This window comes from Lethenteron reissneri, chromosome 25 (genome assembly GCF_015708825.2).
Source record: "Lethenteron reissneri isolate LAM-NWPU_2019-01 chromosome 25, ASM1570882v1, whole genome shotgun sequence".
Lineage (NCBI taxonomy): Eukaryota > Metazoa > Chordata > Hyperoartia > Petromyzontiformes > Petromyzontidae > Lethenteron > Lethenteron reissneri.
Genome location: NC_083803.1, coordinates 5,575,487 through 5,598,490, shown reverse-complemented (window position 1 = coordinate 5,598,490; position 23,004 = coordinate 5,575,487). Strand labels below are relative to the sequence as shown.

General features: G+C 53.5%; 1 protein-coding gene across 4 annotated transcripts in view; it reads left to right on the top strand.

Annotated features, from left to right (window-relative positions):
• Positions 1–1,146: 1,146 nt before the first annotated feature.
• The window catches only part of LOC133347089 (tRNA (32-2'-O)-methyltransferase regulator THADA-like), a 42,656-nt gene continuing 20,798 nt past the window's right edge, over positions 1,147–23,004 (top strand). For 3 of the 4 annotated variants that reach the window (XM_061559040.1, XM_061559038.1, XM_061559039.1), the window contains exons 1-19: positions 1,147–1,363; positions 5,309–5,409; positions 8,814–9,001; positions 9,824–10,008; positions 10,153–10,185; positions 10,312–10,360; positions 10,930–11,117; positions 14,168–14,262; positions 14,928–15,047; positions 15,275–15,399; positions 15,873–16,561; positions 16,906–17,184; positions 18,002–18,171; positions 18,759–18,914; positions 19,430–19,555; positions 19,917–20,040; positions 20,663–20,799; positions 21,779–21,934; positions 22,554–22,692. In XM_061559040.1, the coding sequence (XP_061415024.1) occupies positions 1,285–1,363; positions 5,309–5,409; positions 8,814–9,001; positions 9,824–10,008; positions 10,153–10,185; positions 10,312–10,360; positions 10,930–11,117; positions 14,168–14,262; positions 14,928–15,047; positions 15,275–15,399; positions 15,873–16,561; positions 16,906–17,184; positions 18,002–18,171; positions 18,759–18,914; positions 19,430–19,555; positions 19,917–20,040; positions 20,663–20,799; positions 21,779–21,934; positions 22,554–22,692 (3,139 nt within the window). In that variant the 5' untranslated portion in view covers positions 1,147–1,284. Of the gene's footprint in view, positions 1,364–5,308; positions 5,410–8,813; positions 9,002–9,823; positions 10,009–10,152; positions 10,186–10,311; positions 10,361–10,929; positions 11,118–14,167; positions 14,263–14,927; positions 15,048–15,274; positions 15,400–15,872; positions 16,562–16,905; positions 17,185–18,001; positions 18,172–18,758; positions 18,915–19,429; positions 19,556–19,916; positions 20,041–20,662; positions 20,800–21,778; positions 21,935–22,553; positions 22,693–23,004 lie in introns of those variants that run through there. The other variant, XM_061559041.1, reaches the window with a different exon arrangement.

Genomic DNA, 23,004 nt, shown 5'->3' with positions numbered 1-23,004 from the left:
TTTTAATTCGGCAGAAATTAACATTTACATTTTAAACGCGGAGGAGGAGCAATGTTGTTTCTTGCTTTGAGCCGTTGCAGCAGACAAGATTCCCATAGTTCAGAAGAATCAGACTATTTATTTATATTGCACTGGAGGAATCCGATGAGCTACAAAAAAAATTCACGCCGTTCTTCCTGTTATCCGCAATATTCCAGGATAAGAGGAGTTTCCAGACGTATCCTGCTCATACTCGTGATAACTAACGTGCATGAGCTTGAAAACAAATTTCCCCTGCTCACGTTGGTTTAAATCACGCATTGCACCCGAAATACATTGACTGTATTTTAAAACAATACTAATAAGCGTAAATATGTCTGGATAATGAGTTGGGCAACGTTTTTTTTTACAGGTACGAAATATGTTTTTTTTTTACATCCCAATAATTTTCAGGACGGGCTTGTTGGAGTTCATTGGGGAAAATGAACGTGATAATAATATGGTTTTCCCCCTTTTTTCTGGCAACAAAACTGAAACCTTTTTACAAGGATTCATGTCTGCATTAACCACAATACTTGCAGTCAAAATGCTAACAAAAAACACACTGATAATATATGCATTGTCCTTGAAACTGATTGGTCCACACCAAGGGACGGCTTTCTTTTGAGCCTCGACCCAATTGGTGCTCGACCAGAGGACGCCAAAAGGCGTACAGCTCAAAGACAATGCTGCACTATCAAAGTAACGAGGGCTTGGGGTGAGCATCTACATCATTAGACCTCCTTTGCCAGTACCAAAATAGAATTCAGACCTTATTGGTCACCCCGTCCCCTTATAATCTCGACGTTCATCCTACAAAGTCCCATCACAAGGGAGAAACACGAACACAAAAATAATCACGTGGACATTTAAAACAATGTGTTGCCCGTACTGAAACGGCTGTACGCCGTATGTGCCTGAAAACTCAAATTTCCATGTACACGAATACGCCACAAACCGCGTGGGTTGACAGCTGTGCAATCGAGCACAACATTATTTTTTGGGTGTGTAGGCTGCGTCTTATAATCCGGACAATGCGCTCAATTTCTGGCGTCGAGGGTATGGGGGGTGGTGGCTTTTGGGGGAATCTCCGCGCCACGTGCGAGCCACGTGACCTCGCCTCGACTTCCGGGTCGAGGGGCGGTCTCGACGCACGTGCGGCGACTCCGACTCATCAGCCGCCACCGCCACCACTCAACCACGAACGATCACCGCTTCCATCATCGTCACCCCCCCCCATCCTCCTCCTCCAACATCAGCGCCAGGATGGGCCGCAGGAGGAGAGGCGGTGCCGCGGACGTCGGTGCCATTGAGGTCGACGCCGGGGAACTGGAGCTGTTGACGAGTGAGTACAGCAGCAGCAGCAGCAGCGGCAGTAGCAGCAGCAGCAGCAGCATCGGCATCAGCAGCAGCTAATTCACTCAAACGCTGCCTTGTTTTCTTGTAATCGGTACACCCGCACGCAGTCATCGAGCGTTTGATTCATTTTCGCTGCGACCACCACCACCACCACTACGACACAATGGCCCACAGTAAGGGTTCAGTCACACGTTGGTTGATTGATGGTGGCGGGTGTGAGCGATGCCAACATGACTGATGTTCGATTAGCTCCCGTGCGTTCACCGATTGATTGAAAACGACGCCGGACGATGCGACGAAAACCCCGACGAGCTCGCGGAGCGGCGACGCACCGAGGCCACGTCGCCGACTGTCAAGGCAAAGGTCCCCCGTGTAGCCCGGGCAGTCTATTGGGGCAAGTGCTGCGAGCGAGTAGCAGCCGATGAAGGCCGGCACGGCACACGAGGGGGGTGGGTGGCCAGCGCCACGCCCGGCCGCCTTTGTCTCCCCTCCCCCCCAGTGGCCGATGCTTTTACACACCGCACCAGGTTACTCATTTGAGGCCGAGTCGACCTAGGGGAGGCTCGGGACCGGTTCGGATAATTAATCGACGTCGGTGTTGGTGGCCGTGAGCGGAGTAATCATCGAACCCGGGTCGCCGCTAAGCGCTGCACCACCGCTCCCCCCACGCGAACGTTTTGAATCGTCCTGAGCGAGAGCTGATTAATAAATAAATAAAGACTTCTAAGTTACTCCCCGGCAGGCGCCTTCGATGCACTACTGGTGAATGAATTAACTTAAAACAACAACAACAACAACGTCATCAATGTGGTGGAGGAAGATATAATGACGATGGCCGTTCGTGATAATTCGTGCGAATGTCATAATCACGTGCTTTTTCATAATTGTGGAAACGTAACAGCGATCAGCAAAGTGAAGTATGGTCAAACAGACCCGCCCCCCTGGCGGAGACTTCATCCACGTGTGATTGTACACAATCCACAGGGTTGTGCACAATCACACGGTACAAGAATTTTGCTACGTGGCAACGCGCATCTTCAACCTCGACCATCGATGATGGCGAGACGGATGTGGTGACTTTCAGGGTGTTTTACAATCATCAATCACCACCATCATCACCATCACCCTTGCCAACCCGTGAAGACAAACTCGTGCACGTGGGTCTCGTGTGTCACGGCGGTCGCCACGGTTACGCCACAAGCTACGTACGGTGCGAAAGAAGTTCCACGTACGTCGAAAGTTTCGCCGCTCAAGTTAACCTCAATTGGGAGTTAACCAAAGGAGGAAGCGTTAACCGACGACGATTCAAATCGATTTTATTTTTTACAAAAGTGAGAGGGGGAAAACTCAAGTTTTGCAATAATATTATGCTTTTTTTGTTTTTAAATCGGAACCGAAGTTTAAAAATAAACAATACAAGTAAAATCACAGATATTGCTCCCTGGTTCCTCGAAGGCGTTGTTTTAAAATCCTTTATATTAAGTTCGCGTGCTTGCTTAGGATCGTGCAAATCTTTCGGTCGTTTTTTAACCCACTTCCCGTGATCTAATCGAGCTGACATTTTCCACACAGACTCGTTGTGCGTGACAATTAATGTTCGTGAAAATTTTTTTCCAAAATGTTACACTTTTTAGGACAAAAATATTATATTTAATTACCAATTGCTTAATGGTGCAATGCAATCATCTGACCCATAGGTGGCAGCCATCTCAAGCCAGAGGACGAGAGGACTCTAGCCGCCACGCATATAAAGGATTTATAGTGAAAAACTTTGTTTTTACGGGATAATTTTTTTCCGAATTGCTCATTCGGAATCGTCACCGTCATCGTGCGTGTTTGGTTGCTGCACTGTGTAACAGAAACATATTTAATTGTTCCTGGGTAGTAAGTGTTATTTCCTAATTGCTTATGCCTCAAAAGTACAGAAAACGGCTATTATTCCCCACAAACTTTCCTTTTGTGATCAGGACATTGATATTTTGAAATTTACCAATTTTCAATGAGAAAACGTGGTGTGCATTTGTGTCATTCCTTCACATAAATTCCTGGTCACAAAAGCAAAGTTTGTGGGCAATAATCGCCATTTTCTCTACTTTTGAGGCATAAGCAATTAGAAAATAACACTTCGTACCCAGGAACAAAACTCGTGTTACATGGTGTTGTCATTCCAAATAAATTCGTGCGCCCTCTTGTGGGTGAACGTGGTCATTGCGAACAGTCCCACGGTGGGCACCGTGTCAATCACCCGGCCTTCCCCCACCCCCCCAAGTCCTTTGTAAAATAAAGTTCAATAACACATTACTTAGTGGTGGTGGCGGCGATCAGGCACAATTAACAAAGAACTCAACACATGCGTCAACAATGCCGCCTTTAAATAATCTGAATCGGATAGAATTGGCTACGCTTCAGGCGTTGGCCCTTCTTCGTTGGTCCGTGTGCCATGAAGAAGGGTCATTCCTCGAAACGTCACCGATTATATTTATTTTAAGTTGAAGGGGGCCCCGCGGTGGCGAGATGTTAACTACCTCGCCTGGTTGACAGGTCGTGGGTTCGATCCCGACGCTGACCACTGCTGTATATTTGGAGTCTGCGTGTTTTCCCCTTGGCTGTGTGGATTTTTCTCCGGGTTCCGTGTCCTCTAATTTTTCACTTTAACATCATGCTAATCCCTCACTTACACATAGCCACTTCCATGCCCTCGTCCAGGAGGCCACTCTCCTCCTATCTTACAGTTACATGCTAATTTCTCACATTAACATCACTAGCCCCGGCCACTTCTTTATGACCCTTGGGCTACACCCATTTCAAACCTTTTAAAACAGTCTGTCTCATAACCAAAGAGTGTGGATTCCTGCAGTCACGAAAGCTCAGTGGGCCTTACCTGGTGAAATAAAAAAAGTTAAATTTTTTTTGTATAGTTTTATAGTTACAGACGTGACGTCTAAATCGCAACCACATCTCAAGAGCTTTTTCAGCTGAGTGGCGCTTGAGTTTTATGGATGTGCGCGTCGTGGAAGGCGAAGTTACGACTGCATTGGTGCGTCCCGGCTGTACGTACGAATACAAAAGACTGACGTTGAGTACATGAGACCCTTGGCGTGTTCTCGTACAGCACAGACACCTACAAGTAGCACAATGTGTGTGACGCTGTCGGAGAATAAATCACAAAACTAATCATCGTACTTGGTTACGTCGGTGTCAGGTGGCTCAGCGGAACAGTGAGAAGCTCCCAACCGAAAGGTTGAGAGTTCAGATTTCGAGTTTGGGGTTCACCCAACCCATCATCCATTCGAGGTCGATAAAATACACACCGCTTTGTAGGGGAAGTCGACAGCGGTTGTCGCATGGATAGACTCATCCCCACCATAAAAAGTGGAAATTCCACCGCTGACTTAGAGCTGTACACAAGAGATGAGCACTGCCTCAATGCTCACTTGAGCAGACAATCACTTTGACCCTTTCTTTTCGACACTCCTCTCCACTGGTTGACCAGTGGTAGCTGTGCTAGATTCATGTGGAATTGCAACGCTCTGCCCGAGTATTTCAAGAGTCTCGTCACAATGCCGTTGCTGCCACCACACATCGCCATCGCAGCCTTTCTTCTGCCATTGTCTTTAAAATTGATTGATCAAAGACAATGCATAAATTATCAGAGTATTGTTTTTTGTTTGCATTTGACTGCAAGTATTGTGGTTAATGTAAGCATGATTCCTTGCAAAAGGTGTCAGTTGCCAGAAAAAAGGGGAAAAACCCTATTAGTCGGTACATCGTTTATAATTGTTGTGGGCCTTCCTCAGGCTGTCACTTCAGTGCCTGTCTCGGTAACCTGCCCTCCTCTACCATGCGCACGCGTTCCTCCCAGCGCGACTTCCTCTCGTCAAGGTATAATCGTGGAGCGGTGTCACGAGTGTGGGCCCCATTGTCGTTCCAGCACTGGCAGACAGCGCCGCTGGGGACGGCGAGGCTGCAAGAGCCGTGCTGGATTGCGTGCAGCTCGCGGATGGCATGGCGCAACTGGCGCAACTCAAAAAGGTGGGGCCCTCTTAAATTGTCGAAACAATACGACAATAATGTTAGATAATCTAAATACATGTATTTGTTTATTCTGGAGTCCCGATGTCCGTTGTTCAGGAGTGGCTTGCTTGGGATGTACGTCCATCGCCGACGTGAACGAGTGCTTTGCTTTGTGTTATCCCCGTGCGTACACGGGGATAAGAAGCGGACATTCTTGCCGTGCTGTCTTCTGGCCACCGAGAAACTCGGCGGGTTTGGCAGTTTTACGAATCTATGTGATCCACCATCCCTTGTCTCCAAAGCGTTGGGCCACAGGCGTCCGTGAGCACGCGTACGGCCCGAGTTCGTTTCCTATCTGTGCCTGGCATGGATGGCCAGTGACAGCCGAACCAGTCCTGGGCCCCTCCAAGGTCACAAACCTGCGCCGACCAGCATGGCTGAGTTTGGTGAAACAAATCCCCACAACCAAGGGGTGGGGGGAGGCCTTCATGCAGCAATATATTGACGAAGGACTGTCTACTTTTGGTATTTAACACATTCCTGCGGATGGAGCTGGTAGGAACGTTGGGTTGCTCGGTCAATGGCCTGCAGGGTCAATGGTGGCGTGGTGTATTCCGCAAATATGGCCGACTGTGAGGGCGGGCACAAGCCGGCGTGAGTAGGTTAAACGTTTAGTTTTAAAAGGGCACCACGGAGTGACCAGCCCCTCCCCACCCAGCCCCACCTTCCCCACCCTGCCCCTCCCCACCCTCTCCACCCAGCCCCTCCCCACCCAGCCCCTCCCCACCCTCCCCTCACCAACCAGCCCCACCCTCCCCACCTAGCCCCTCCCCACCCTCCCCTCCCCACCCAGCCCCTCCCTCCCCACCCAGCCCCTCCCTGCACGACGGACACAATAATCCCCTGTGCGCTGGTGCAACCAGGAGGTTCCTACCAGTATAAATGTACACACGTACACAAAACAAATGAACATGCACACAAAAGACAAAGATCCCCTGTATAGCCTGACTGTTGGGGCAAGTGCTGTTAGCGAGCACCTATGAAGGCGGGCATGGCACATGAGGGGTGGGTAGCCAGCACTAGCCCAGCCGCCTTTGTCTCTCAAGTGGCGATGTTTACACACCACACCAGGTACTTATTTGAGGCTGAGTCGACCTAGGGGAGGCCCAGGACCGGTTCAGATAATCGTCACTGGTGGTGACCGCGAATGGTAATGGAACTCGGGTTACCGGGTTTCGAAGTGCAGGGTGCTAACCACTACACCACCGCTCCCCACGCATGAACATTCACGCACAACTCCATGCTGCCAGTAGGGGGCAGTGCAAGTTTCTGATTTCGTCAACAGCATTGGTGCCCATCCTCTGTGGAGCCGCGGAACTGCCACTGCCAAGCCGCACGAGTTGTTGCGCTGCTTGTCGTCGTGCTCCGACAGCATACTTTTCAACATTTCTCCAAATGCTTGTGTCTGCAGCCGTTTGACGGACCACTTCCCACAATTCTAGATTTGAAGCTTTTGTGACTGCAAGGATTCATATTCTTAGGTTTTTTCGGTAAAGTCACGTAGATAAAAAAATTAAAAATAATAAAAGTAAAATAAGAATAAAATAAAAATCACGACGTTTCGGAGGCAACACAAGCTTCCGTCTTCAGGTGGAACTGTCACAGCATGATGCTGTATCAAGTTGCTGTATCAAGTGATACAGCAAGCGTGCTGTGACGATTCCACCTGAAGACGGAAGTTTGTGTTGCCTCCGAAACGTCATGATTTTTATTTTTATTTTACTTCCCACAAGCCTTGCGGACCACGGGTTGGGAACCACGGTGGAGCTTGTTTCTTCTCCAGTAAACGTGGCCTTTCCCCGGCCGTTCGAGTTACAAGATACTCTAGAAACTCCCCTCCCGTGGGCGTCGAGGAGGAGGTGCCATGCTCTGGCTCGCAAGGAGAGGCTGGTACAGCAGCATGATGTTAATTACCTCGCCTGGTATACAGGAGGTTGAGGTTTTGATCCCGACTCTGATGCCTGTATAGTTGGAGTTTGCATGTTCTCCCCGTGGTCATGTGGATTTTTCTCCGGGTCCTCTGGTTTATCCCTCGACATTTAGAAACGTGCGCTTTGGAGTTTTTTGTTGCCATACATTTCCACGCGATAAGCCACTTCTTTGTTGAGCTATCATTTGTGATAACCAGGTCGCTTCTGAAAAAGTGGGCCTTACCTGGTAAAATATTTATTTTTTTGTAGTTTTATAGTTTAATATAATCTCTCTCTTCATGTGTATTCATTTTCTCCGGGCGCTACAGTTTCCTCCCACATGCATAAACACTCATTTATCGGCTGAATTTTAGTTTATTATTATATATATAGGACTGCAGAGCTTGAGAAATGGTTGGCACCGGCTCACCGACTGGCTGCCTTCCAGCTTGTCCGTGGTCGCTCGGCGATCTTGGGATGCAAGTCGCACGGACGGCGACGATGACGACGACGCTATTTAAAGCTAATTATTATTAGAAATCTTCTTGGTTCTTTCGGTAAAGTCACGTAGAAGAGAAATAATAAAATAATACAAATAAAACATAATGAAATACAATTCTCACGACGTTTCGGCCACAACGCAAGCAGCCGTCCTCAGGTGAAGAACAGGGCTGTCGGAAAGACAGCGTATGAAACTTGCCAAACGTCCAAAAAAACCCTGCTAAGAAGATGAGACCCAGGTTTGCTTCCTGGAAAAATAAAGACTTCTCTATAGATGTATTACTCACCACTGTAAAACACCACATTGCAGATGCGATTTATGATGACCAAAGACACAAAGCAAACGCTAAACATGACTCACAGTATTCATATTCTTTGGGTCTTTCGGTAAAGTCACGTAGATAGGTTCAAAGAAAATAACAAAAAACTACGACGTTTCGATCGCAACACAAGCGGTCGTCATCAGGAAAAGGGGGGTTAGCTTCTAAAGACAAACTGTTTCTAAAAATGGCTTAATGGTAATTGGTTTTTTACCCTTCTATCTGGCAACAAAACTGACACCTTTTTTACAAGGAGTCATGTTTGCATAGACCACAATACCTGCAGTCATAATGCAAACAAAAAACATAATTATGATAATGTATGCACTGTCCTTGAAGTTGATTGCTCCACACCCGAGACAGCTTAAGTTAGAGCCTAGTCTCACATGGTGTTGGACCAGATGACGCCAAAAGGCGCACAACTCAAAGACAATGCAGTATGAGAGCTCGGGGTAAGCATTTACACCATTGGAACCTCATTTGCCATTAAAACTGACACCTTTTTTACAAGGAGTCAGTTTTGTTGCCAGATAAAAGGGTAAAAAAACAATTATCATATTTTTTACTGGCAAATGAGGTTCCAATGGTGGCTTAATGGTGTTAACAGTGCCGTTGCCTTTTTGTCTGGCAGGTGGGAGCTGCCCTGCAGAGGGCGAGCGAGAGGGCGAGCGAGAGGGCAAGCCACACGGCCAAGGGCGACCCGCCTGCGGGTTCCGAGAGCCACGTGGCACGCGAGGTGGCGTGCTGCTGCCTGCGCGTGCTGACGCTCGCGCACCTCACCGTGTCGTGGAAGAGCCCACTCAAGCGGGCTCTCGCCAGGTACCCTGCACGGACCCACGGCCGACTGTCGATCCAGCGTCGTTGACGTTCGCTCGGGTGGTGGTGCAATCGGTGACACGGCAAACGGATTTTACCGGTCGCTGGACGCAGCGGGGAAGTCTTGGGGCGCGGCAAGCGCGGCTGCCTTGACTTTCAGCGTGCATCAGGGGGCTTGAAGGAATGCGGCGCGACGTCTTCACATCGGAGAGATGAGTTTGTCTGTAATTATGTGGGTGGCTCTCTGTGTGGCCATGTCATCGAGAGAAAGAAAAAAAAACAAAGCACCTGGCACAGGTGTGTCATTAGCTGCACTTGGGAGACAAAGTAACGATGCTGGCCTTTCCAGGCCCTTGTTCTAACCGTAATTGATGGTTCGCTAAGAAAGCTTTTCCTGAGGTGGTTGGGTGGGTCAGAGGTCAGAGGGTTGAGCTGGCACCACCAAGATCCTGGATTCGAATCCAGTGGATCCGCTTGCGATCGAACCGGGTTCATAAGTGTCATTAGTTGATGGTCTCAGCCTTGTCGCAATATTTCTGCACAGAAAACCGTCACGTGAAGTTTGTTTCTGCACTTAATATGGCTAAATTCCAGCTCTAGGAATTAGCGAACGTTACTCTCGTGTGGCAGGGCAGGTGGGAAAGTGCCACGCGAGAAGGGTCGCACTTTCCTGCGGAAGATCCACGTGGAATCTTCGTGACGTGACATAATGGCACAATCGGGATGCAATTGAGGATAATTTTTGTTGACAAAATATACAAAAAAAAGAATGCTTGTGCCCACAGTATAACCAGGCTAACGAGCGGCTTTTTTTGCCGACCCCAGCCTGCTGGAGTCCCAGCGTGGCGAGTGGAGGGTCGTGGCCTGCGACGCCCTTGCCGGGCATGTGAGCGACGCTGTGGGGCGGAGCGGGCGCCAACCCGGTCAGGAGCCGTTGCCCGCGGACGCCTCGAGGCCGGGCTGGCTAGCGGTGTCCACGCTCGCCTGCTGCCTCGAAAACTTCCCGCTTGGTCAGTGCAGCGCCACTCTCTTCGCCTTTTATTTCTGTTGTCTCTCGACACCACCACCGCCACCACCACCACCCTCCTCTCTTTGTCACCAAATCAACGAGTCTGAACTCTTGCCTGATGTCTTCCTCGTGTTTTCCCCTGCAGGCGAAGAGGCCTTGGTGTCTGTGCTGTCCCCAGGTGTGTAACTGAAATGGGTGCTGTGTTCCTGTGAGCGTCGCGTAACTGTGCGCTTTCGTTCTCCGCCGCCCGTGGGTTTCTTCTGCACAAATCGCGATCGGCGCGCGCGTGTCCGTTTCGTTCCAGTTCTGGAGCTCCTCCTGGGCCTCCTGACCGACTCTGTCAACCGAGCCAGGTGAGACGCCTTCCTAAACAACACCCGGAGTTCGCAGTTGAGGTCGCGCGACGACAGAATCAGCGCAGCAAACAAGATGGCGGAGTCTTGGTCGACCGGATTAGCACACCGGTGAACGGAAATTAACTCAAGTAGGCATCTGACGAATAGGAGGAGACGTGTCACTTCTTATACTCGCGATTCGCGCGGTGCATCTTCCCTCTCAGAATCAATTGTCAATCATAAATGCAACTGACCTGAAGATGTTAACTTGGTGTTAATGACACTGAACAATCGACACGGAACATAAAACACAACATAAATGAGACGGTGCAGTACGTACAAGATAAGAAATAACCCATTACTGAAGTGAATCGTAACCTTGTATAATAATATATATAATAATATACTCGGGTCATAGGTGGGGAAGTGGGTTTCGTAATCGATACATGCTTGAACTTGAGCTAATCTAAAGTGGATAAGATGAAATCGGACGTTGATGCTGTGGTGTGTTGTTGATGCCGCCGCCGTGCGCTGCCGACGCCGTTGGGAGGGTGTTGTTATGCTGCTGCTGCTGCTGCTGCGTTGAGGGAGTGCGCAGGGAAAGCGGCGGAGCGGACCGCGTGGATGCACGAGGCGCAGGCGGCGGTCAAGACGACGATGGTGCTGCTGCAGAAGGCACTGGGGCGCCTAGCGAAGGCTCAGGACGAGGACTCGATGTCGCTAGGGACAACCAGCGCAGGCTTTCTCCGCTGCTTTGTGGACATTCTTTCTGATGGTGAGCCGTCAGTAACGCACTGAAGTTAGCGACGATAACTAAACAGGTGAAATTATGAACGTAGCCGAATTTATTCATCCAGGTAAGTATCACCGAGTCTGATTTTTCATGAGGGTTCTGCAATGGGATGTTTGGCCAGTTCACTTTAAGAATTGTTAAACACGTTTTGGAGAATACTGGCGTACCTGGGAAGAATTACGTGGAGATGACACTCTCCAAACTCCTCACAGACAGCGACTGGAACCCACTTTGGGTGCTGCCGCCATTACCTCTTCACATCGCAGGCCAGCAGGCTTGGGAGAATCACATCCACCTCTAAAGTGCTGAAACACGGGCCTACACAGCCCCCAATATTTACATACATTACCAGATGTTGTGTAATTAAAACGTACACGTGTTCACATTTTAATATATTCATGCCATGCCGAATCTCCTCACCGCCCCTAATAGTGCAGCTGAATGACCGATATTTTCCAGCCGTGTGCAAATCAAAATCAAGTCCCTACACGTTGCACACGCCCGATGGTTGGTGACCGCAGAAAAATGCGCCGGGGGACGGGCGTGAGAGCAGCACCAATGTGGAGGAACTTGCGAGCATGAGACCTGAACTCTACCGTGAGCCATGCGGCTCACGGTAGAGACGTACACAGATGTCTGTTGCTAAGTCTGAAAGTCGCTCACTGACGGCCCTTAATGCCGCGCTGACACGGCGCTGTGCCGTTGGCGGTGGCTACGTCGGGGGGAGTCGTGAAGGCGTGTGTTTGTGTTGGGTGCGGGGGAGTGCCTGTGTGTGTGGTGGTGGTGGAGGGGGGGGGGCTGGCGTGTGAGGTTTGAAGGATTGATCGGTAGGAACTGCTTTGTCTCTGCGGTGAAACGTGAGCCGTTCGATGAGGGGACGGGCAGACGCCCAAGGGGGGAAGGTGGACGAGGGGGCCGGGGCCAAACAGGAGGATGAGCTCACGACACGACACACACGCCTGCGTCCTGCTGTTGGCGCGTTAACACGTAACGCTTGAACAAAAAACGACGAAAACAACAGGGGAAGCTCTTACCGTCTTGGTCGAGCAAAGAGCCCCCCCCCTCCCCCCCGTCCCCGCGCTAAACCCCATGGGTGCACGGCCGGCCGCATCCTGTCGGTGCCCGTCGTCCGAACTCGGGCGCTGTAGCGCATTCTCTCTCCGGTCTCGATTTGATGAACTGCCACGGGTTGGGGCTGCGATTCGAGTCGTAATAATGGGTTCTTGTCGTCGTTAACTTTGTGGTGGTGCGTTGTCATCACCTCCAGTGGCTGCAGGGGGTCGTGTGAAATAATTGTTCGTAAGATCCGAATGGAAATACTCCATTCTCGCACGCGCACACTAGTCACCGCACGCATCGTGAGCGCAAATAAATGCTGTTGAATGGATGGCTGATTACTCACCAGCCAAGCGTGTGTTCAAACTCAAGATATGAAACCCGCACCTCTGTTTATAACAAAAAAATGCAAGAAGTTGGGAGGGTTTGCAAAGAGGTGATTTCCTTCTGTTGATCAAGTTTGGCGTTGTGGCAACATTCTCTGTGGAAAGAGGATAAAGAAAGATCCCCCCCCCGTGTGTATGTGTGCGAGCGCGCATGCGCACGTGCGCAGACAAAAGGGGGATGAATTCTCCCATTATCAGCAGGACAGGGAGAGGGGCTGCCATTGAAAGCCATTGAGGAAACTCTCCCAGGCTCTCTCTGCATTGCAGAACAGCGGTGACCACGCAAAAGCGAAAGAAATAAAAAAACACTGCTGCCAATGTCCTTGTCCACGCTGTGAATTTTGGCACGGTCGGCAGTATTCAGCGGTAATCTCGGCATTACAAACAATACCCGTAGCCCACACGGAGCAGCAGTAATGCTCGGCAAACTGAACCGTGACCTCCGGCCTTAGCCCTAAGCACTGACCGCCGCACTCCGTGTGAATGCCTCAACACGGCCATTGATTCGCAATCTGCTGGCATTGACGCGTTTAGTTTTTTCCATCCAATCTCCGTTTTTTTTGTGTGTGTTTTTAAACGGCAGAGTCGTGACCTCCCTGGGCCCCCACTGTGGTGGGCGGTGGCGAGGTCACGCCCGTGAGCGCCGGGCGATTATCCTGCCAGAGCGACCCTTTTAAAGGCGCCCGTCCCGTTTGCGCGCTCGCGGTTTTGGTTTTTGCCCGGGCTTATTGTCTCCGGGAGATGATGGGCCAAAGAAAAAAATACTGCCATTTGTCTAAAAGGTTTTTTGGCGATGTGTGGAGAGAGAGGACAGGTGATGGAAGGATGGAGCTTGGGGGGGAGTTGAAATGGGAGTGAAAGGTGGGGGTGGACCTGAGGAGTTGGGCCATAAGAATCTGCTTCAGCGGCATTTTCGCTTGGGCATCATTCTACCGTTGATTGCAATGGTTGATCCGCTTTGACCAACAGACATGAACAGAGGCTCTTTTACGAGGTTATGCAGGAGGGGCAAAATCAGTTCTCAAAGAAAAGAATCTTGCATGAACTGTGACGGCGGAGGTTCGTTCCATTCCTCCGAGTGCTAATCCTGTTCGCGAAAACAAAACGACTCTAGAGGATGGGTTTAGGGGTCACAATGGCAGAGACTCTGGAAACTCATTAGTGGCAAAGCTCCGACTCGGCCACACATTCTCCCCCGTCCACCTGGTGCTCTCATGCCACCAAGACCGCCCCCCCCCCCCCATCCCTTAACACACTCTGATCCAGTGTGGTCAACTGTGGTTGACTTGCAGACTGACGGGCTGATACTTTAAAAAGGCAACGCTTGCAAAACACCCCTTAAAAATAGAACTCGCCGTACAACCAAAAGGGGGTAATTGTACTCACCGAGGCTTTCCTGGGTAAATAAATGGCTCTATTGTGATCATGATATGAATGGCATTCATTATTGCTATCCGACGCGATAAAGTTGCCTTGGAACATGATGCGGGGGGGAGCTGCCCCGTGTGTGACGCGTTGACCCCACGCATCCTGTCGATCTCTCCGGGTGACCCCCCCCACCCCCCCCACCCCCCCCCCCCACCGTGGCAGCCGGGTTCCTGCGGACGTGTCGTGCGGCGGCAGGCATGGCCGCGGTGCTGCTGCTGCTGTTGGGCCCCGACACAGCGACGGACCCAGCTCCCCTGGTACTACCACCGGCTCCCAACGTCCGCCTCCCCTCCATCCTCACACTCCACCTTCACTGCTCTCCCCTCTTGTGGAAAGTGAACTTTTATGACCAACCGTGTGTTCGCGGTGAAGGCTTCCCACTTGGCACCTTTGCTATCCAATGCCATCGTTTGCTGTCCCCTCTCTGCACTTCAGCCCATCCCGTCTCCTTCCACCTCTAGGAACGTCACATCTCTACTTGTCTTCCTCGTCTCCTTTGATGGATTTCTTCTATATTTGTACAGCGTCTTGAGATGCGGTCGCATTTGAGCACTACGTAAATCAATATTGTGTTGGATTATGTGCCAAGTTGCAAAAGCAAGCAATGCATAAAGGAAGCTCAGTGGCTTTCGATTTAAAGCTTTCGTGGCTGCAGGGATTCATATTCTTGGTTCTGAATCCCTGCAGTCACGAAAGCTTTAAATCGAAAATTTAACCGCCTCTACGGTAAGGGTTTCCACGTAACTCTGAGATACCCTTACTTCCCTTCTACGTGACTTTACCGAAAGAACCAAGAAAATGAAGCTCAGTGGGTCGCGACGGTGGTTGTTTATTTATAGCCGTATCGAGTCGATTCTGCAGTCTCGCCGTTTGATCGCACAGCCGAGGGTTTTCCATTCCTGCTCCCCACCCTGACCCGAAGCTCGCGCTGGCGCTGTTGGGCTCACGGGAGGCGGGCGCCAGCGGCGGCGGCGGTGGCGCGGTGCCTCTCCCGGCGTGGGCGAGCGATGGCTTCCAGCGCTTGTGCGACGTTGTCGCCTCCGTGAGTCTCCCCTTTGTGCACGAGCGCCACTCCGTTGCTTATTGTTGTTGGGTAACTGCAAACTCTGGCTGCCCGACGCCGTGCTGATCCCCTACTCATTCGTAGTTAATAATGACATTATTGTCGTGTAGCGGTCCAGATTGAAACCCAAAATGACAAAAGGGAAGTGGCACAGGCCGTCCGTGGTGATGGAGGAGCGGCGGGAACGGCTGTCGCGGGTTTTGCAGGACCGGGAGACGTGGCTGAGCGTGTGCCACGGGACCCTCGCGATGCTTGACTGGGACGTTGCGAGCGGCCCCCAGCTGCACCTGCTGCTTCGCGTCCTGCGGCCCCTGCTGGAGCTCGCTGCTGGGTGAGCGCCCCAGCTCCAGGGCGCCCGATGGAATGTGACGTCTCTGCACTTAAACTTGCTGCTGCGCAAACACAGCGCAGCTGGCACCGCTGGGTAGAGATGAACCTACCGGGAGTGCACTCGGCACGCTTTGGTCCGTAGATTTCAAATGGGCTTTTTTATTCAATTGCACTCCTAATTATTGATTACTGAATAGTAGATGCATATATTATGCTGATGTTACATTTAGGGCTACGCAGTGTACTAAAGAGATGTGAAAAACACTCAACAAAAAATGAATATTAAATTTCATTGTGACCCCCACCCCCAATTGTGACAATTCAGGCAATTCCTAGAGGACGGATGGAATAGTTCCATGTCTCCTGTTCATCCAGCAACACACTTGGGGTTCAGGCCCTGATGAGTTTAATATGACATCCACTCTCGTTGTTTCCTGACCGAGCAAAGTCCTCCCTGCCCACCGTTCCATCCAGATCCCAGGAGCCCAGTGCTGCGCTCACCCTCGCCCGAACTTTGACGCTGTGGACGGCCTCCGCCCTCGCGGGCCTGGGATCCGAGGCGGCGAGCGCGACGCCGCTCCTGCGCTCTGCGCTGACGGGCAGCGGCCGCTGCGACGAGTTCACCTCGCTGTCGCCCACCCCGTGCGATTCGTCGCCCCGGCCACCGACGTCCACGCCAGCGGCGGATTCGTCGTCCTCTTCGGCGGAGATGCGCGCGGCCGACCTGCTGGTCGAGCGCTACGTGTGGGCCAACCTGGACCACCCCCTGGACGGCGTGCGGCACGAAGCGCGGCACATCCTCGCCAACCTCCTGAGGGCCCACCGCGCCGCCGTGGTCCCGGCACGTCCCTCTTCGCTCGGATCCGGCGTCGGCGGAGACGCGGCGGCGAGCCCGGTGGACGGGCTGGCGCGGGGCGTGGCGCGTCAGACCCTGGCGCTTGGCTGGCGGTGCCGGGCGGCGTTTGGCGCGGCGCGGGCGCTGATCGAGGTGCAGGGCCCCTCCTGGCTGCTGGCGCTGGCTCCTGGCACGCCCCGCGGCCTGCTGGTGGCGGCCGCCGTGGACCCCGCCATGTGCCCGCACGCGGCGGACGTGCTCGGGTCGATGAGTCGCGCTCACCTCCAGGAGATCGGCCACGGTGCGGAATCGAGGGAACGGCAGGACGGTAAAAACAAAACCTCTGACTTGATCAAGTGTGCCTTGAGCGGTCGCTCTAGCTAAGCTTTAAAATCGATTATTTTATACCTGCATTGAACTGTGTAAGTAAGGATCAATTATTAGCTATGCACGCAAATTATACACTGTTCCTTGAACTTAATGGATATAATATGATCCCCGAATTGTGAGAGTCCTTTTAAATTGGAGCGATTCGTCACTTTGCTCAACCCCGACCACAGCCAGGACTGCGACGTTTAAAGAGCCGCGCCGCCCTGCTGCGGTTGCAACCCAGGTAACAATGACCCTGAACCTGCGACGCCGCAATCGACACGGCCTGCGCCCTTTTTTCAGTCGATGGCGTTGGCATTGGGGGCGATTTCGCGGACCCTTGGCTGCGCACGTGGGTGTCTCCGCTCCTGGAGGTGCTGTGCGCGCCGACGTTGGGAACGGGCACCGCGGAGGAGGGAGACGGAGCGGAGGGAGACGGAGCGGAGGGAGACGGAGCGGAGGGAGACGCCGACGCGGAGACGGGGAGGAGTCGCGTGGTGGAGCAGTGCCTCCCACGGCTGCTCCAGTCCAACCCGGCGTGCCTGGCTCTCACTGTGCAGGCCCTGCAGGCGCGCCAGCCAGGCAAGAGATGCCCACAATACAATTACAACACGACGTGTACTTACGGTAGAGTCTCCACGTGACCGTATTTTTAGACGGTGGGAGATAATTAGTTTGCAGCGAGAGAGAGGTGGTCACGGACACAGGAGGTAAGGAGCCTGGACGTAGGCAGGGGCAGGAAGTGTGCAGTACAGATGGCTGGGGGAAAGGGAGTTCCAGACTCACAGCAGAATGATCTCTCACAGGGCAGGCGCCTTTGAAAACAACTCTCACACTGTGGGATTGTGACACCAAGAAAGTTTGTTTTTGAACACGTGCACATTGATCAGGCTGCCTGTCAGCCGAGATAAATGTATGGAGGATGGCACAAATTCGTCACGTAATACCTAATACCCGACCAGTGGTAAAGCGGCCAGCATATCATCATGGAATATACTCACAATGCATGGACTGTACCCACAATGCACAGGCAGCCTCTCGGATTAGTGGGTGTGGTCACGCCTGACCTACTGCGCTACCGCTCTCCACACTCAAAAACAAAGATGCTACGTACAGCCAGCCAGACTGTCGGGACCAGTGCCCACAGTGAGCACCTGTGAAGGGTCGCGCGGAATACGAGCTGAAGGCGTCACCAGCATCACTTGTGGCCGCCTTTATCTCCCCAGTGCCAATGTTCGCCAGGTCATCATTTCTGGAGAGGTCCCAGGACCGATTCACTGATCTTAGCCATCGAATTCGGTCGGGTTCCTGGGTTAGCAACGCAGCGCGTCAAACCACCGCACCGCCGCCGCGCTCCCCGTCCCTCCGACCGGTGCCGCGTGTTGCCCCGCGGGTGCAGGCGGCCGGGGCAGCCTGGGCGGGCTGGTGGCGTGCCTGCGGGCAGCGGCGCGGTTGCGCGGCTGCGCCAGTGCCGGGCACCCGGACGGCGAAGCGAGGGCAGCCGCTCCGGACCGGCTGCTGCTCGGCGAGGATCTGATGGAGCGAGCGCTCGCGCACCGATGTGACCAGGTTTGTGTCGCGCTCGGTCGACGCGCTCATCCCGGCCGCCGAGGTTACGGGTTCCTCGGTAGCCAGCCGGGTCCGATCGCGACTGTGAATGGGCCGCGGTGCCGCCACCCCCTATTGCTCGTTTGGTTGGAGCGTAAGCGTGAGGGCTCGCGAAGCGATGAAAATACAATTTGTCAGGCGTGGAAGGATTCGTGAATGGATATCGTGCTCGCGATACGTGCATCGGATCACGTGCGCAAGAATAGATTATTTTTGTGCACATTCTGCACACGTTATGTTCAGGATGATTGGTGAGATTGTATTAATGAGACGGAACAAACGAGAAACATACAAATGCAATGGTAAAAAGAAGACGAGAGAAGCAACTTGTTTATTCATATATTTGCGACTGAATCGGGAGAGTTCATTGCTTGGCGGGGGAGACTGGGAAAGGGCAAGGAGACGATTCGTGACATTCTGCCGTCTCCCCACATCCCATGCAAGTTACGCACATCACCCAGCCCACGCGGCAATGACGCCGCCGCCACCGCCGTCGTTGCGCCTCCGCCGCACGTGACGCGGCTCCACGTCCCCCGCGTCTTCGCCAGGTTCGCCTGGATGCGCTGGCGCTGCTGTGCGAGAGCGTGCGCGCCACGGAGCCCGTGGTGCCGCGCGAGCTGGCGCTGCTGCGCACCGCGCTGCCGCTCGCCCTGCCCAGCTGCTCGGCAGCCACGCGCCGGGCCACGCTGTCACTCCTACGCAAGGTGCGATCGCATCACCACGGGTGCCATTACCTCTGGCGGGCGCTCGCTCGCGATTGCCGCGTCTGCCGAGTTTACTCTAATCCTTAACCCCCATCTAGTTGTTTGGTTTGTTGTCCTTCATGCCGAGCGTGCGTGTGTGCGTGTGTCATGCCGAGTGTGCGTGTGTACGTGTGTACGTGTGTCATGCGGAGCATGCGTGTGTGCGTGTGTCATGCGGAGTGTGTGTGTGTGCGTGTGTCATGCCGAGTCTGCGTGTGTGTGTGTGTCATGCCGAGCGTGTGTGTGTGCATGTGTCATGCCGAGCGTGCGTGTGTGCGTGTGTCATGCGGAGCGTGCGTGTGTGCGTGTGTCATGCGGAGTGTGCGTGTGTACGTGTGTCATGCCGAGCGTGTGCGTGTGTCATGCCGAGTGTGCGTGTGTACGCGTGTCATGCGGAGCGTGCGTGTGTGCGAGTGTGCGTGTGTCATGCGGAGCGTGCGTGTGTGCGTGTGTGTTGCTGGGGCTGTTGCCCACAGCTGTTGCTGCGCATGCGGGACGGAGCGCTCGCTTGGCTCCGGCAGTCGGGCTCCTCGCCGCATCATCGACACGGCCCGCCGGGAGTGGACGGGCGGCGCCCGCACGTCGGCCTGCAGCAATATCGGGTGAGCCGACCGGGCGGCACCTTGACAAACCCTCGCGCCCACACCAAAATAAAATCAACCTCGCCACGTCTGTCACGATAACAGACAACAAACAAAGCAGATGAATGTTGCCGGCTAGGGGGCCGCCCTTGTTGGGTGGCGACGCAGTGGCTCCGGATCAGGGACTTGAGGCTTGCCATATATTTGTTTTCGATTACGAGGCAATGGCATTGTTGTTGATTTGTCCTCGTGCTCCACTGCCAACACAGCGGGGGGCCCACTCTTTACTCGCTCACGCGGCTTGTGGGTGCCAGGCGATGGTCCCCGCCAACATTGCAGTTTGTCGCTTCTCCTCTTCCCGCCGCTGACGGACGACCCCCAGGAGTTTCTCTTCTGGCTGAGCGACGTGTCGTTCGACGCCCTGTTTCCCGGAGCCTCGTTCCCACGCAAGTTCATGGCGCTGAGCATGCTGGGATTGCTCGAGGAGGTGTTCCCCGACTTCCCAGGTGAACGCTCCATATTCTCCCCCCGCCCCTCACACCCACTCGTACTTACCGACCAGTTAAGTAAATAAATACATTCTCAAGTTCTCTCGCTTGTGGTGTGCATCCCATAGACGTGTAGGTGTTTTCCCCTTTTAAGTGGTGTAACTTCGTTTCATTTCTAATATGGCTGTTGGAGTGGAGCGGTGATGTGGTGGTCAGCGCGCTGCTCCAATGAACCTGGCAAACCTTGGTTCAATTCCCCGCCACTGCTGACATCATTGGCGGGCGATATCTCAACCGGTCCCGAGCTCCCCTTCACCACCCCAGCGTGGTGAAGTTTGGTGAAACAGCACCATTGACTGACTGTGGTGTTCCGGACGCCTTTGTCCGGCATTGGATTGCCACGTACACACTTGCGGGCTTGATGAAAGTCTACAATCATTGCAATAATAATTAATTCGTAGCTCCACGAGCGTTTCACGAGATAACGAGAGTTTCTAGTTTTTTAAAACGATTCAAAACCCTCGAGCTCCGAGCGCGTGAGGGCGCCGGCAAAGTCGTCGCGTCGCGCCGGCAAGCAGTGACCGTCAGGCCAGACGGTCGTTTTGAGCCCGGCTCTCCGCGCTGCCGTCTGGCGGTGCAGGGTTCAGCCTGGCGGAGGCGGTGACGCCGGAGCGAGCCCGCGTCCTCCTCGGCTGCCTGGCCGACAACTTCCCCGAGGTGAAGCGGCTGGCGAGCGCCCTGCTGCAACTGCTGCCAGCCCAGCGGCTCGGGCTGCAGGTGCGTGATGCGTGCCTCTCTTGATACGTCAAGATGCACGTCGGTCGGTGAATTGAAGCGTCGCTATGCGACAAGTAAATGGCATTGCCTTCAGATAAAACGTGCTCAAGGCACCGTGGCATGGAGTGGCTTGGCAGCTGTGTGTGGTGGTAAGAGCGGTGGGGAACGGTAGCGTAGCGGATAGCGGGCTCCGCTACGAACCCGGTGGTCCGAGTTCGATTCCCGCTCACGGCCAACACCGGTGACGATTATCCGAACCGGTCCTGCGCCTCCCCTAGGTCGACTCGGCCTCAATGAAGTACCTGGTACTTAAATGACCAAGGTGCTCTGCAAATCCTCGGGCTACCATCAGAGATTTGTTCATGAAGCCATCCAGATATAAAAACACAGACAAAGCTTTCATCGAGAAGATGGATTCAGATTGAGCAATCATTAGAAGGACGTGATAAACCATGTCAAGTTTCAACTGCTGTGATTCTCACTTTTCCACCCGTGCTGTTTTCGTTTACTAATTCAAGCTCATTGACATGCTAATTTCTCCAGCCCCCACCCGTCCCTGCACGCCACAAACCCTCCCCCCCTCTCCCCCGTGAACTCCTGCAGCCACGACTCTACAAACCCCCCCCCTTCCCCCCCCTCCCGTGCCTATATAGAGCCACAACAGCAGATCATTCTTTCTCACCTGATGACGGACGCTTGTGTTGCGACCGAAACGTCGTTTTCTTTTTTTTTTCTATCTACGTGACTTTACCGAAAGAACCAGAGAGTATGTACCTGGTGCGGTGTGTAAACATCGGCACTTGCAAGACAAGGCGACCGGGCGTGGTGCTGGCCCACCCACCCCCTCGTGTGCCATGCCGGCCTTCATAGGTGCTAATCGCCAACAGCACTTGCCCCAAAAGCCCGTTCATGCTATACGGGGTATATTAGTCTTTGGTGGTAGGCGTCACATTCTCACCACGTGCGCGCGTGCGTGCAGACGGAGGAGTGCCTCCGCTCCCTGCTGGGGGTGGCGCTGGCTCTGGCCTCCAGCCCGCGACCCTCCGACCCCTCTACGGCCGCTCCCCTGCTGGCCCTGCTCGTGCGCTGGGCCCCCCACGCCGCCCTGAGCCGCGTGCTCCCCCAGCACACGTCGGTAGGCGACGCCTTCCCGCACCCGGGGATGTTCCAGCATCTGTGGTCCACAGTCATTCAGCAGTTGAACGTCTGTATGATGGATGACGCTACCATTTAATTTCTGAGCACTGAGTGGGGGGTGGGGTCAGACAGGGGAATATGGACTGTAGTGACGAGAGAGAGAGACGTGGAGAGATACAGGGAAATGGATGTAGAGCGAGAGAGACAGATGGACATTGAGAGAGACAGACACATGGAGGAAGAGTGATACAGAGACACAGAGAGGACGAAGAAAGACGGACATTGAGCAAGAGACAGCGGGACATGGAGAGACGCAGACAGAGAACAAGAGAGGCGACACACATTGAGGCAGGCAAGGCGAGACACGGGACACTGTTTGACGGTCCCTTTCTCGAGGGCCATGTGCTCGTACAGTTGTTACAGTGTATCTATGTTGAACTTCTTTCGCACCGTACAGAGCCAACCTCGCTACTAACCGTGCTACTAACTGCCCATCACGACTAAAGTCTGCGCGAGAGCCGCTCCTGCCCCATGGACGGGAGAAATAAAATGCTCGCTCCGGCTCGTGTGAGCATGCGTTCGTCTCCGTCGCCCCCCCCCCCCCCCCCCCCCGCTAGGAGGACGGTGTCGAGCAAACGTGTCCAGGAGGGCGAGGCGTGGGAGAGGTCACGGGGGCAGATGCCGTCTCTTCAGCCTCCCAGCCGGATGGGGTCCAAGACAAACCAGGCCGCAGCCTGGAGTCCAACACGCTGGCAGGTCTGGTTTGCACGGTGGCTGCACCGCCGGCACCGGTGACCCGGCCCGCCGTGGTGCGGTCAACGCCGAGCGCATTCACGAGCCGGACGGAAATGGCGTAGTCATTTGGCGACGACTGGCAGAAATCCCGTGTCGTGCACACAGAATTTTTTTTTTTATGTGGGTGACGAAATAAAACGTTCCCGTAGCTGATGCTTTTGAAGGGTTAGTTTGTGGGGCTGCCCATGGGCATCAACAGTGCAGCAGTGTGGAGTGTGCGTATGTGAGTGTTGCATCTGTGTACAGGACGTGTGTGTGTGTTTGACAGTTTAG